The following is a 15,803-nucleotide window of genomic DNA, read 5'->3' as shown; positions in this document are numbered from 1 at the left end:
CAGGCAAGAAAGTCCCTGCTTGCAGCGTTCTGTACAGATGCGTTCCTGAAGATGCATGTGTCATGCACCTTCCCGGACAATCCCACATTGATGTCAGTGAAACGCCCACAGTGATCCACAAGCGCCTGCAATACCATAGAGAACTAGCCCTTCCTATTGATGTACTCCATTGCAAGATGGTCCAGGGCCAAAATTGGGATATGCGTGCCAGCTATCACCCCTCCTCAGGGAATCCCATTGCTGCAAAGACATCCACTGTTTCACGCATATTGCCAAGAGTCACAGTCCTTTGTAGCAGGATGTGATTAATGGCCCTGCACACTTCATTAATGCAGCCCCAATGGTGAACTTCCCGACTGCAAACTGATTCACGACCCACCGCTAGAAGTCTGGGGTCGCTAGCTTCCACACAGTGATTGCCACATACTTCTCCACCAAGAGGGCAGCTCTCATTCGAGTGTCCTTGCCCCGCAGGGCTGGGGCGAGCTCCGCACACAGTTCCAGGAAGGTGGCTTTGCGCATCCAAAGGTTCCCGCCTAACAATGTGATCCCACCACTCAATGCTTGTTTCCCGAGCCCAAAAGTGATGGTCCACCATGTGTAGCTGCTCCGTGAATGTCAAAAGTAATCTGATGTTGCTTCTTTCCATGGCACACAGCAGGTCAGGCACCTCTGATTCTGTTCAGATTGGGAACTCATGATACACTGCATGACCAGCCACGTGTGTGTTCAGAGCAGTGACCACAGCAGCAGAGAGCAGAGCAGGATCCATGCTTTCAGACAGAGATGGCAGGTGCACAGTAAACAAGGGCTGTTGAAAAATGTCATGAAACACAGTCGGAAGCCCATGGAATGATGGGACGGAAAAAACTGCATCATGGGCTATTGACCCCACACCCATGATGCACTGCTATCCACTCCGCCTTCCCACAATTCCTAGCTGCAGAAGGTGGTGAGTAGCACAGTGGGGTAGATACCCACAGTGCAGTGCTCTCATTGTCAATGCTAGAGCACCAACTGTGGACGTGCTCTGCTGACACAAGGAGTGTTGTGTGAACACACAGAAGCGATGTAATTATAGCAGGTTTTGATCATTGGCGTAACTTGCGTCGACAAAACTCTGTAGTATTGACAAGGCCTTACTTACGTGTGTGCTACATGAACTGTTTTATTTGAGCATGAAAAAAATCTGCTGCAACCAGACCTAGAGTAAGCTCCTGCATCCATGCATGGAGAGATTGAATTCACAGCTTGATCGCAAGCCTCATCATATCGAACCAGAAATACAGGATGATGAACATTGGGGTGAGCAAGTGGAGTGATCCAATTTAGAACTGTCAGAAAGATCACAGTGAGCTGTAATCATCATTTTAGCTGCCTCTTCTTGCTCATCTAATAGATTGGTCAGATGCAGCTAGGCATGTCTGTGTAATATGATGTAATACCAAATGGGCAGCCATTCAGTTTGCAGTGTACGTTTTCCAGCCACACTGCGCTCTTCTTCAGGTCTGGGAAAGGTACTCCCAGCGTCACAGCAGAATGCCAGGTGGAACAGATTGTTTAACATGAGTAGTGAGAACATATTGTAAGGGACCATTCAAGGTAGAGTGGCTCCTTTCACACCTCTGCAGGACAAAAAGAGGGCTCTTGAATGAAATAGGAAAATGACAACACAAAAACACCCTATCACCTGTGGGTGAACACTTCTCACAAACCGATCACACTTCTCACCTGTCAGTCGTTATCCTGAAAGGACACCTGCACAACCCTTTCAAAAGACGAGCCTGCGAGCTTAAATGCATAACTCTGCTAGACACTAAAACTCATGGACTGAACACACACTGGATTTATGACTTATACAACAATCTGTAATCCATAACCCCCTTTTCTGTCCTGTGACTACATGAATAGCAGTGTAGCATGGGCAGTGGCTGCAAAGGCACAGCTGAGCTGTGCCAAACATGCCTGAAAATGGTGGGTCCGTACTCGGCACAGCTCAGCCGCGCCTGCACTGCCACTGCCCATGCTACGCTGCTATTTATTCATCGAGCTAGTGCAAGTATGTGTACCCGAGCTGGGAATCACATAACATAGAAGTAGTTTAAATGTGGCTTAAAATATCTCCCAACTCATCCTAATGCAGAAATTGCAGCTCCAGGGAAACCTGTTAGTGATTTTCTATCACTCCTGAACATTGACCATAGGTTTCCACTGAGCTGCCCACAATGATGCCCAGGTCTTACTGAGTGGTTATAGTTAGTACAGAACCCAGCATGTATGGGAATATTTAATATTCCTTCCAGTGTGTGTTACTTTGCATTTGTCACCAGTGTTACTGCCATTGTGCTGTTCGTTCACCTGGATGGTTGTTTAATTGTATTGTGGTAGTTCCTGAGGACCCCAATCATAGACCAGGACCCAATTGTGCTCGGTGCTGTACGAACACACAGCAAAAACACCGTCCCTGGCTTAGGAGCTTACAAGTGAAGCTTGTTTAGGTTCTACTGAAGTTGCTCCGTCTACTCTTGGTGGGGCAGGTCTTGCGTAACCTAACTAATGTAGGGGTGCCATTGGAAATGGTGATGGCATTTGTCAGAGACTGCCGGGACTTAATCCCGGATCAGACACAACTGGAACTGCGTCTGTTCCATTATCCCTTCTAGGTGCTGTATCTCAGCTGTTTTTTGTTGAGCAGAGCAGTCTTAAAGCGCCAGTGCCACTAAAAGAGCAGATCCATACAACATACTCAGGGCCGTGATCTTCCTGCTAGGTTAAATTCTGTGGTGTTGCACAAGTGGGAAGCTCTACAGCATCAGAGCTGTGTGCCCTGCAGGTCTCCTGCATGAGAACTGATGGAGTGTGTGTGGGGGGAGGCCAGTGTGTTGCACACTTTTCAGTGGGTGAGAGATTCCTAGCAGGGGTTCCCTGCAGTGTGGGGAGGTCACTTGGTGTGACTCACTCAAGCTGCTCTCCCCACTGTGTTGTAGACATGCCATGTTTCACTGCGAACAAGGCCAGGAGGTTTCAGGCTTAGCATATCCTAGTAGCTGTGCTATAAGCATAGCCATTGGTCACAGTGGGGAGGATTCTTTTGAAATGTCATCATCTCTAACCCTGTCCTTTCCTTCTGTTCCAGGGTCACTGATTTGCCACTGCAGATTATACGACTCTACACCCATTGCCATGGATGAACTGCAGGATGTGCAGCTGACAGAGATCAAACCCCTCCTGAACGATAAGGTAATGCTTACTGCCCCTCCACTCTCACTCACCGGACTCGAGCTAACTCTGTGTCCACGTGCAGCCAGTCGGGAATCCTGGTGGCCAGACTCTCCAGTCACAGCGTGAACTAGCTTAAATGCTTAGAAATGGCAATTGCTCTCCACTCCCCAAAGACCGTTTAGGAGCAGCACTGATAGCTCTGATGAGGACCCCTATCCAACTCTGCCAATGTGATGCAGCCTATGCTATGAAGTCCTGTGGGTGGAGGTGGAAATTGTGTGGCAGGTGGCATCACTAAAACCCTGGGCGGTAAGAGATCTCTAGCAGGTGATAGAAATTATAGGAGATACCAGATTCTCTCTCATGACGTGATGCCATGACTTCCTTACCTGCAAAACGGCCTACATGCCTATTGTATGCAATGTAGCTTTAGCCATGTCCGTCTCAGGATACTAGAGAGATAAGGTGGGTGAGGTAATGGTCCCTTACAATATGTGCTAACTACTTATGCTAAACAATCTGTTCCACCTTGTATTTAGCTGTGAGACTGGGAGTACCTTTCCTAGACCTGAGGAAGAGCTCTGTGTGGCTCGAAAGCTTGTCTCTCTCACCAACAAAAGTTGGTCCAATAAAAGATGTTACCTCACCCACCTGCCTATTGGCTTTCAAAGTCTGCTGTCTGCATGAGATTGACGACAGGGGAACCTCACCGGGCATTCTAACTGGCTTCTGCAGAGCATTGCTGTAGCCTCTTAAGGCAAAGTAGTGCAGTACTGGGGCACTTTGGAAAAGCTACAAAAGCCCAGCAAATATTTAATCCTTTCGTGCTGTCGTCTTTGATGAGGGCACTGAACTGGCTTGTGCTCTTAAGGAAACTCAGGCCCAGTTAATGCTCCCCTGCACTGCAGCCCTAACTGTCCAGGACATGCACTTGCCTGGGCTTCCACAGTAAGATCTGGGAATCGATCATCTCAGATACTGATTGGTAGGTGGAAATTTAGATCCCTTCTCATTTGAGTGACAGGCAGCAGAGCTAATCAACAAGCTGAGATTCTTGACCTAGGCACTTCCTAACTCTTTAATGCTTAGTAAATAGCCAAATTTAGACCCCCAGCTTGGTTGTTCCAGCAATTGCAGGAATATCCACCGCTGGGCCAGAGAATGATCCAGCTCCCAGAGAGGACCTCTCTTCCTCATCGCATCGAAGGAGAGGGCTATCCCCCCTCACCACACCAGTTCGGGTCTTGTGGCACTATGGGAGTACTTGGTGCATCCCTTCAAACGACAATGGCAGATCAGCCACCTAATTCACTTTAGTTAGTTAGTCAAAAGGTTACAGGAGCTACTAGCAGAGTGAGGGGAAAAAATGGGTGGAACAGGCAGCTCCATGCCTGACAGTGCTCCAGAAGCATGTCCAGTCAGAACTTGTCATTCTGCCAGGAATTGGAATGAGGAGCAAACGGCATCTGTCCCCTTGAGAATGTTCTCATCGGCCCAGTTTCTGTGTTGCCTTTTCCTTTGCTCCCTCCCCCATGGGTGGCCTCGGTGGAACGAATGCTGATGTTTGTCCAAGAACAAAATGTCTTGATGAGGTCACGTCTCTCAGAAAGGCAAAACAGAGCCTCATTAGTACTTGAAATTCTTCCAGAGTTGATAGGGAAATGTACCCGTTCTCTCCAAGACCAGTAAATGGAGCATACAAAGGAGCTATGCCACAACAGGCCACTTTCATTCAGCATGTCAGGTTTTACAGAGAACCAAGAGCTGATGCTATTCCACACACAGATCTTCGATGGCTAAGCTGACATCACCTCCAAGACCAGGACCTCACATGCCTGTGTGACCACAGCTGCACAAAATGTGCTTAATGGGACCAGAGTTCCCAGGGTGTGTTTCTCTAGAGCTTCTCCTCAGCACAAGGGGTATTGGGTGGCTTTTTTTTTTTATCTTCTGCCAGGTGAGGGAAGGTTCTAAAGTTTAGAGAGATGCTGGCAACATAACAGTCAAACTGTATGTGAAAATGGCAGAGCTGCTTGGAAAATGGGGAAAACCCCAGTCTGTGAATTTCTTGCCTGAACTGAAAGGACCACGGTTTCTTTTGCATCAATCCTAAAAGTAACAAACCTTTATAACGCGTGTGATGATTCAAAGAACACAAGCACACTTCTGTTCCAATGTAAACTTTGCCCTGTGGTGATTGCAGACATCAGCTCTCCTGCAGCAGCATGAGGCTGCATGAAATGAAAGCCACTAGATTGATCAGTCTGTTCTCATTGTTCACGCTCAGTGAAATTAAAGCAGTGAAGAGCCTAACTGGAGAGAAATTCAACTTTAAATTTTTCAGTTTCAAATCTACAGTAGTTGTAACATAGACAGAGACGCTTCTGTTTGAAAAATGACACTTTATTGATGGGATTGTTCCTTCAGGTCCCTTACCCATGTTCCTTGGGGCGCTGGGTGCAACAGAATACTGAGGCTATGTCCACACACTGCTTTGGAGCCCAGGGAACCAGCCTTCCAACCCATTGTCAACAGGCTAGGACTAGCGGGGGCATGTGCTAGCGCTCTAAAAATAGCTGTGTAGACAGCTCTTTGAAACTGCAACTCAGACTGGAGCTTGGGCTCTGAAGTATAGGGAGGGGGATGGGCTTCAGATAAACAAATAACCAATGTCAAGAACTCAAAGGTTAGAAACTGATCTTAGGTTTCCTGTGCACCTTTAATTCAGCCTCCTTGTGCATAAGCATTATGGTGGTTTTGAGTTACATGGTCATGTAATGTTTTTTCCCCATGACCCCCTGCCTCATTCAGTGCACCGGATGCAGTACTACTTTCTATCCTTGTTGTTCATGTGGCCCTTCCCTTATTTATTGCACGTTATGCCAACTCTTATACTGGAGATAAAATGATTAATTTCCTCGTGCGCTTTTATATGGTGCTTATCGCCATAGTATTGGAATGCTTGAATTTCTCTGCACAACACTCCTGTCAGATCAGGTGTTTGTTTTTATGGTACCTTACATTCAAAGCATGGCTCCCAGTGACTTAAGTTGCAGCTGCGAGTGCTCAGCACTTCTGCAAATCAGGTTCCAAGTGTCTCAAGTTGGGCATCCAGAAAATGAGGCATATGCACTTGGTGACCACCTGTGAAAGGTTTAGACGAAGTGACTTGACAAGCAGGGAACTTTGTGGCAGAGGCAGGGATCGAATCCAGTTATCCAGGGCAGCATTCAACTGCCTTAAGCATGAGACCATCCTTTCCCTTCCTGCCATCCCCTGCATCGTTCACTACACAGTTTCTGATTTTGGCAACAAACAAGATAGTCTCCTTCATACACAACCCTGATTCATCCCCAGAGCAGATCCATCTTGTGCACTGAATGTGGCAGGGATCCTGTGGAAAAGTAGCATGTGATCATGTAATTAGTCTGTAACATAATGCATATGTACAAGGGGGTTGAATTAAGGTTACACAGTCTTAATTCTGGCATTTCCTGTCCTGAGTGCTTGATTTTGCAAACGTTTGTATTTAATATTGGTGGGAGGAGGGCTTGCATGTAATTTTCTAAGGTTTTTAAAAGAGTAAACTGAGAAAACTCCATCATCATCAGGGATGGAGCTTTTAGGTCCACAGCACAGATGTCCGTCGCTTGAGCTACCTGCATGCACTAGTTGGCCATGATTCTCTAGATGGACAAGCCACTAGTGAGACACACTCTGCCAGAGGATTTCACAGTTGTTTGCTGGAGCATAGGAATATTGGATCTCAGGAATCCTAGGTTCTGTTCCAGGTCCTGGATTAAAGTCTCATTTATGAGATAGACCCTACTACCTCTGTCCTCCCCCTTCCTTATCCCTTTCTGCTCCACATGCTTCTGCATTTGAATCAGGCTGCCGCTGCCTTCTCCTCTACCCTGCCTGAGTACTACCTGCTAAGGGAACTTTGAGAGAACAAGACAGTGTCTCTGCTCTCAGTTCTGATGCCTAATAGTGGGAGGATCAATTGCAAGGAAAGGCCTGTGCAACCCCTGCAGCTCTGGGCTGGAACATGCTAAATTTCTGTGGAATCTGCTGAGAATTTAGCTGCCAGCTTCTGACCAACCTCTACTGACCATGTGCAAAGTGTGAGCATCAACAAATTTGCGGGGATTTTTACAGCAAAAGGTACATATCTGACCCTGCTCCAAAGCAGGAAGGCACTAGAGGTTCTCAACAAAATGGTTGTAAGCATTTTTAACATGGGCAAAAACATACTTTTCCACAACCTTTTTCTTGGAAACAGTGGGACCAGTTTAGCTAAAATGTTCAAAACAGAAATTCAGCCTGAGGCAGACATTCAGCCTGAACTGTCAAAGTTTGGGAAATAACTGAAAACAGGGTCTTATAATAGAAAGAGTTAGACAACCTTAGCTATAGATGTTGCTGCCTGCTCTGTCTAAAATCAGAGACGGTTAAGAGGTGATTTGACCCATCTGTAAGTACCTACATGGGGAGAAGATCTTATAATAGAAGGCTCTTCAGTATGGCAGACAAAGGCATAATAAGATTGACTCGTAGCTGGAAGCTGAAGCTAGACCAATTCACACTAGAAATAAGGTCCAACTTTTTAATAGTGAGGCTAATTAACCACTGAAACAAATTACCTTGGGACGTGGCAGATCCTCTATCCCTTGAAACCTTTAAATCAAGATTGGATGCCTTTCTAAAAGATCTGCTCCTGTTCAGTAGTCATGGGTTTGATGCAGGAATTGCTGAGCGGATTCTCTGGCCTGTGCTATGCAGGAAGTCAGGTTAGCTGGTCACAACGGCCCTTCTGGCCTTAATCTATGAATTGGTAAATATCCACCATCCCCCTAAGTGAATGGGGGTTTGGTCTCATTTAGGGTATAACAGGGAAATGGAGAATTTTGTGAAGCTAAGATTTAGCAGTATTGCCTTAAATAATTCTGCATTCAAATTGATAATGGCAGCTGTGATGAGCAGACCCTCCTAATGAAACTAGTGCTCTTCATTCACTCCAGGTCACTTCCCTTATGGACAGGTTATTCCATAATTACTCACTGAAGGGTTCTTGAACCTGCCTCTGATGCTGGACATGGTCAGAGACTTAGTGCTTGTGTACAATAGAGCAGTGGGTCTCAATCTTTCCAGACACCTTGTATTGAATACCCCAAGTTTCACCTCACTTAAAAACTATTTGCTTACAAAATCAGACCTAAAAATACAAAAGCATCACAGCACACTATCACTGAAAAATTGCTGACTTTCTCATTTTTACCATATAATTATAAAGTAAACCAACTGGAATATAAATATTGTACTCTATGCATAGTATATAGAGCAGTGTAAGCAATTCTGTATGAAATTTTAGTTTGTACTGACTTTGTTAGTGCTTTCTATGTAGCTTGTTGTAAAACTAGGCAAATATCTAGAGGAGTTACTGTACCCTCGGAAGACTTCTGCATACCCCTGGGGTGCGCGTACCCCTGGTTGAGAAGCACTGCAGTAGTCTTGGCCACTATGTCAGCAGAGCCGGCAGGAGGAGACTGCTGGCCTAGTTACACTACCTCCCCAAACAGCATCAGCTCAGTGGCCAGTAGCACTCTGCTGTTGGTGTAGCTGTGTCCACACCAGGGGTTTTGCTGACATAGCTATGTTGACTTTACCCAACATAGTTATGCCGGCAAAACTTTGTAGTGTAGACCAGGCCTTCAATGGGCTGATTGGCTGATCCACATGGGTCCCTGCAGTAGTGGGTTTCCAAGGAGTTTTCTCCACAATGCCAACTGTTTTTCCTGTATTTAGCTCACATTCTGGTGACACACTGGCCTTTAGAGCAGCAAGTCCAAGCTGCTGTGCCAAAGCGCAGGCCCCCAAGGGGGCCTCCTGCCTAGCTGTTGACAGCAGGTTTGTCGATTGTTCTGGGGGAGCCGTGCTGAACACTGACGGTTTTCCTTTTCTCATTGACAGAATGCTGCTCGGAACTTCCAGGACTTTGACTGCCAGGTAAGGAGCATGCAGCCATCTGTTACAGACAGCCTCTGCACAGAAAGCAGCGAATGGCCTATGCCGTAACCAATGCTGAACGCAAAGATGACCCATCGAAGTTCAGATGGGCCTTTATTAGCTCAGTCTTCTGCCTTGAGCCTGTAAAGATTTCACTGAGCAGAACTAGAAAAATCTCCTGGGAAGCAGCCTCCAGTCCCGGGCCTTCTCCCTCCCTCTGTTCCGTTGTTGCTTGTTTTACTGTTTGTGTTAACAAGACCATCGCCCTCCCAGCTCAGCTTCCCCTGCAGTGAAGTCCCAGTGCCAAATGGTGACACAGTGAGCTCCATGACAAGAATGTCAAATTAGGGCTCAGACTGAGCTGCAAGATTCAGTGAGTTGGCAAGAAAATTCCTAACACCATCAGACCCTTCCAGGGATGTCTAAAGTAGCGAAGGGAAATGGTGGGGAAGCTGGGTGTGTTCCACCTATGCACTGCATCAGTCAGGCAGTGCCTGCTCTTTCCTGCATCTCTGCCCTCTGCTCATGAGCTCTACCATTTGGCAGTGTATACTTATCAAAGGGCATGGATGTGTAGCTTTGGGAGGAAGAATGGGGGGCGTAATTCCTGTTGTCCCACAAAGTGGCAGTCTCAGCAAATAAGCAGTGTCATTTTATATGTAAAACAGAGGCCTGGGAATGGAGCTGGAAGCTGTCACTGGGCATGACTAGTTGCTTGTATTCTAGACATGCTCCTTTGGCGCACTGTACCATGTTTGCTGTTGCAGTAACACCCAGTGCTGGACTGATTTGTCTCCTGTAAGTTTGTTACTTGCAACATGTTAAACTCATGCAGCTCTGCTGCGTGTGCCACCAAATTGGTCTGAAGATGCAGATCCCACCCCGCGCATTGGCTGGCAAGGGGGGCAGGTGGCACAATGGCTTGTTCTTGCAGTAGTTCAGGTGGTTAAGCACTCTGAAGATGTGAAGTGTTGGGATCAGTTGACCCAGAGATGGGCAGATTGCCTGACGCCCATTCATGGTAAAGCTGTAGTAATTCCTCCTGACACGATTCATCCTGATAGACCAGTGCAGAAGACAACCATGGTCTCTGCCTTGTTGCTACAGAATGATCCCTATAGAGGAACAATTAAACCACATGACTTCCCTGTATTGCAGTTGGGATGATTCTTCGTTGAGCAGCACATGGTGTTATCTGGCAGGCTTGTCACGGGGCAGGCCCAAGCTGCTGTGTCAAGTGACACCCCATCCTGCACCCAGTCAAAACAGACTGGAGCAACACATGGAACCACATATGGCCGGTGGCTTCTCTTCCTGCCCTGCTGTGAGGACTCTGCTGCTGCTACTCTAGCATTCTGCTTGTGAAGGGCAGGGCCAGCGCTCACTGCTGTGATGTGCTAGCAAAGTAGCTGCAGAAGTGGGCTGTCAAGGGCTGTCTGACTCCACTCTATATACAAATCAGCTTTTTAGAGGAGCTTCTGGGAATGCTTCCTCTGGCTGCCCGAAAAGGCAGAGCCATAAATGCAGCAGCAATCAGGCAGTTTCTCTCTCAGTGTCTTTGGGGAGCGCCCTATCAAAAGATACAAAGTACTGGTTTGTGGGCGGGCAGGACGTGACAATCCAGGGCAGCTGGGCTCCAACTCTGCCTGCTGGGCCTAGTTATCCCAGCTGCAAGTGGATTTTAAAATTGCCATTGTTCTGAAGTCCTCAGAGCAGGGGTCGGCAACCTTTCAGAAGTGGTGTGTTGAGTCTTCATTTATTCACTCTGATTTAAGGTTTTGCGTGCCAGTAATACATTTTAACTTTTTAGAAGGTCTCTTTCTATAAGTCTATAATATATAAACAAACTATTGTTGTATGTAAAGTAAATAAGGTTTTCCAAATGTTTAAGAAGCTTCATTTAAAATTAAATTAAAATGCAGAGCCCCCTGAACTGGTGGCCAGGACCCGGGCAGTGTGAGTGCCACTGAAAATCAGCTCGCGTGCTGCCTTTGGCACACGTACCATAGGTTGCCTACCCCTGCCTCAGAGCATTAATCAAACCCTGATACAGCCACAGTGTCCAGAGGGGCAGGGGAAGACAGCAGCAGTGACTCTGAATCACTTTGCTTTTGTTGCCTTCAGAGTAGCTAATGCAATGAAAACAGGTTTCCCCCACCATCCTGTTTGTGTGCAGGAAAGGGCGAGGGGAGCTCAGGTGCCAGGCCTGGTTGTGCTGAGGAGAGGCACACAGGTTTGTCAGGCTTGGGCCTAGGAGGGGAGCACTGGTGCTGTGCATGGGGCCGGGGTCTGTATGTGTGCAGGCAGCACAGATGCAGTGTGCTTGGGTCAGGAGGTGATCAGGGAGCTTGGAGCACAGGCCCTACCTGCTGGGGCCTGTGTGTGGTGAGTAAGGGGAGCACAGGTGCGGTGTGCTTGGGGCCAGGGGATGGGAGAGGGCAGTATTTAACCATTCCCTGGGCATCTTCTGAACCTCCAAAGCAGCCTGGGCTTTGCCTGTTCAGAGCTGGCTCCCTCTCTCTCCCTGCTGGCAGCTGTCCAAGCTTGGCAGAAGGTGCTGGTCCAAGAGGGGGACAGGAAAGCCCCCATGATATTATAAAAGGCCTCGCTTCTCTTCAGCCCCCCTTTCCCATTAAGCCACACCACCTCCCACACGCTCTCCCCAAGGCACACCCCAGTCTGTAGAGACTGACCAGACGTGTTTGGAACACAGGGGAGCCCTACCCCATAGAAAGGGGGTGGGCAGCCAGCTAAGCCATGTGTGGACGAGCTCCACGTGGGCCTGTTCTGCCCTCACTTGTCTCAACCCCAGGCCCTCTCGAAGTGGCAGAGTAGCTGAGGCCTGCGTTCGCCCCACGCTGCTGAATTGTGGCAAAGTTGCCAAGCAGCCCCATAGCCAGCAGACGGCAGTGAAGTGAGCGCCGGCAGAGGAATGCCTGATCTTGGTGGGTTGGATCAGTGGAGGACCGGTGTCCATGGCAACAACTGAGCAGGAACCAGGATGCTGCTTGCAGGAGCTCTCAATTCATTGTAGTGTCTTTTTAGCATCCAGTTACAGCTGCCTTTGTGATTCAGTGCTGCCACCGCCTCCTCTTCCTCCTCCTGCCAAGTGCCACTGCGGGGCACGGCTGTCTGCCTCGGCCATCTGCCTCGGCCATCCATGCGCCAAGGAATGCTGGATCAGACCTAAGCAGTGGCTTTAGGTTCCCACCACTGCTGAAGCATATCATCTGTTACATCAACTCAGACCTGAGGTTGGTCTAATTGGGTCTCCTGCCTGTGACAGTGGCCTGTACAAGGAGCACAAAATCTACACCCATAAGCCAGTTGTGCAGTGCTGGAGGGAGAGGGGAAGGGCTGCGCTCTTTCTTGGCTTGGGCGAGGGTCTGAGATTTTTACAAAGGGGGTACAAAAGGATGTCACCTGGTGACAGGGCTGTGACATAATTAGTATTCTTTTCCACAATACCCTCCCCAAGCCCCTCTTTGTAAATATCCCTGTGATCAAGGCCTGTAGCACAACTCTGCCGAAGAGCTACTTCCCAATAGCAGCCCTGCAGTGCCAGGTTTGATTACGTGTGTGTTTCACTGGCTTCTTTCTCAGCAGGCTGGGAACTGAACTGGACGAAAATGTTGTTCGCTGATTGTGAGGAACTGATGCATCAAACGCAGCACTTGGGGTTAGTGGCAGAGTCCAGACACTGCCGGAGGGTAGCTTTGCCTGTGTTTGGAGGGCAGAAGTCTCTTTCTGGGACTGAGAGGACAGTTGTTATTCCTGTTTGATTTGTATTTCATTTGTGACCAGGGTTCACGTTTTTCAGCAGTCACTATTAACAGTGACTAGCCCTGATTCCAGCTTTCCTGTCCAGTTTAACTCACCCCTTTTAGGCTTGGCAGGATGTTTCTGAAGCCATTACTTCATTCATTAACTTGGGAGTTTAACTTTGAACTAAGCAGTATGACGTTTGCCTTGTTCTTTCTGAAGTGGCGGCAGCAGCATTGCCCCTGTTGTGTTCAGAACTGTGATCTGGCCCAGGCACTCTTCTGAGTTCAGACCTGGGACCTAGAGCAGCATTTCCACTTCATTCTTAATACACCAGCTACTGTAATTCCCCCAATGATAAATTAACAAGCCCTAAAACTGGGGCATTCTAGACCATGGACAGACAACTTTAAGGAGTAGAGGACCACTAAAATCCTTTGGTGGGTCATGCTGGTTTTTCAGAGTCTGCATAACTTCAATGTTGTTGTGTACACATGGAATTGTTCTCTTGAACAGAGCAGCATGGAGAAGCTTTCCACTTGTCTTTTTGCATCCCAGCTGACCAGTGGACAAAACCCTCATGTAGCCACCACTAAACGCAACTAGCCACAGACAAACTAATGGCTGACAAATACGGGCACCAGTATTTCCATTAATGCACACCTCAAATAGTCTGATACATGTTCCCTTCTTTCTGACTTACATTGATATCCTTCTTTACCATCACCAGGAAACTGTCCCTGGCTTTAGGCGCTTTGTCCCCAGCTTTGGGCTTTGCTTACATCCATGGGCACAACACACATCTAAACCTTTACTAGCTAGAAGTAAGAATGGAAGGAAAATGAGATTCCCCCTATTTCTTCTTGGCAGGGAGCCAAAAAAGCTTTCCTGCTTCCAGATGTATGATCTGAGTGAATCGGAACCTATCTAACCAAACTTGCTCCGTAGCTAGGGTAGCTAGCCATGCTGGGCTTAGAGCCCACTCTGACAGGATTGTAGCAAATTCCTGAGCAAGGATATGAGAAATCATGTATCAGGAGATCTGCAGGGTGGCTGCCTGGTATTAGTGCATGTGTTCACCAAGCGCTACTGACTCACTGACTCTTCAGATATGCCCCTTCGGGCAGATGTGAAGTCAAGTAGGTAGAGATGGTTTTTTCTGTCCCACCCTCCTTATCCTAGGTTTTTCACTGTAGTGAGTTCCTTTGGGATGGCTAGTCTGGAGCCACAGAAATGATCTTAGCAAGTAAAATCTTTCCTCCTGTGGCCCCAGACAGCAACTCCTCAGGCTCTCCCAGGGGCGGAATAGTGTCGTATTTTTGGTCAGTGCTTCCCCTTCATGAGGAGTGTCTGGCTTCATTTGTCTTACCAATTGGTCTGTGCGAGGTCAGAATGAAATGTAGGGCTCACAAGGGATGGATGCAAGGCCAGATCTGCCAAAAGGTCTAGTCCCTGATGGGCTCAGCTGTTACCTAGACCCACAGAAATGACATTAGCAGGTAAATTCTCATGTACCCAGTTACAGCGATGAAAAGGAACAGGGTCCCAGACTAGATGGGCCAGTGATCCTGCATGACAGTGACTGTTCCTATGGAAACAGCATGACCTTAAACAGAATGGTCCAATCCACACGAATGGGGGGGCAGGACACACTGCCCAAAATATCCCATGCTTTCATCTTATAGGTTCTATGGGGTCCCTGAACCACCACCATAAGATTTACCCTTCTGTTTGGCTCTTGGGAAAACATTTTCATTTAGTGCAGACAGCAGCCTGGGCATGCATCTGACTTGGGCCAAGAAGCTATTCCCACGTGTATTATCTCCTAACTGATACTGCTGGAAAGAGACTGGTTTCATTTGACCGCTGCTTGGCATAGCACAAGCAGCATAAAGCCTCCACCAATGAAACTCCTCTTCAGTCACAAGTTAGTCGTTCACACAGAAGCATGCATTACTTTGTGCTGCATCAGAATGAGAAGCTACTATTGCTGTGAAGGCTTCATGTGGCTTTATCAGTAGCTGGTCTGAGAATGCGGTCTGATACGAATGGCTTCACCGAGTGAGAATGCAGGCTAGGCTCCTGCTGCGAGTTCGGCTATAAACCTGCTGGTGAGCAGAGTAGGATTCTTGTTTAACTGAACACCTACAGTTGTTGCCATGTCCCCTTCAGGTCTGACACATTCATCTTTATCCAGCTCATATGTTTGCATGCAGTAGATCCCGGGTTCCCAAACTGTGCTACATGAGTTTCATGTTCCATCAGTTCACTTCATGACAACTTATAAAGAAGGCTGTGTGTGAATTAATAAAGTTTGGAACTATTGCAATAGATGCTTCTTACATTGTTAAATGGGCTCGATTGCTGTGCCTCTCCTGTCCCTGTGGACCCTGCTAACCAGCCACTTTAAAAGGCAACTTTTCCTTCATGTTTAACAAAATACAAGTTGGGGAGGAGTGGGGGGAGGGAAATCCTTCCAGGCCTCCCTGAATCACAACAAAATCAAAAAGGGACGTGTCCAATTTTAAAAACCCTGTAGGGCTCATCTGTAAACTCTTTCCAGTTTGCTGTCTGGCTTTCTGTGCTTTGCTCATGCAGTGAGTTGCCCAACTTGCCATGAACTGTAAGTAACTGCAAAAGCGCTTCAGGCTCTATCTTCCTGAAAGACAAGTAAATAGAAGGGGACCCAATTTTTTTCCATCTGGGGGAGCACACAGGCAGATACCAGGAGTACAAGAGCAAGTTCAGTCTGAAGTTATTGACCTAAAAACCCACTATACATTTTGAGTCAATTTTCAGAATAGAACTGAACT

The 15,803-nt window shown here is 47.6% G+C and overlaps 1 protein-coding gene across 12 annotated transcripts in view; it reads left to right on the top strand.

The window, feature by feature from the left end:
- Positions 1-15,803, top strand: part of NDRG3 (NDRG family member 3) — a 106,670-nt gene that overhangs the window by 61,192 nt on the left and 29,675 nt on the right. For 10 of the 12 annotated variants that reach the window (XM_065566614.1, XM_008168153.4, XM_005295447.5 and 7 more), the window contains 2 exons: positions 3,137-3,240; positions 9,193-9,228. The exons of the other annotated variants lie outside the window; for them this stretch is intronic. In XM_065566614.1, the coding sequence (XP_065422686.1) occupies positions 3,184-3,240; positions 9,193-9,228 (93 nt within the window). In that variant the 5' untranslated portion in view covers positions 3,137-3,183. The remainder of the gene's footprint in view (positions 1-3,136; positions 3,241-9,192; positions 9,229-15,803) is intronic. 12 annotated transcript variants of the gene reach the window in all.

This window comes from Chrysemys picta, chromosome 13, assembly GCF_011386835.1.
Source record: "Chrysemys picta bellii isolate R12L10 chromosome 13, ASM1138683v2, whole genome shotgun sequence".
Classification (NCBI taxonomy): domain Eukaryota; kingdom Metazoa; phylum Chordata; order Testudines; family Emydidae; genus Chrysemys; species Chrysemys picta.
The sequence above is the reverse complement of the archived record's forward strand: the minus strand, read 5'-3'. Positions and strand labels throughout refer to the sequence as shown.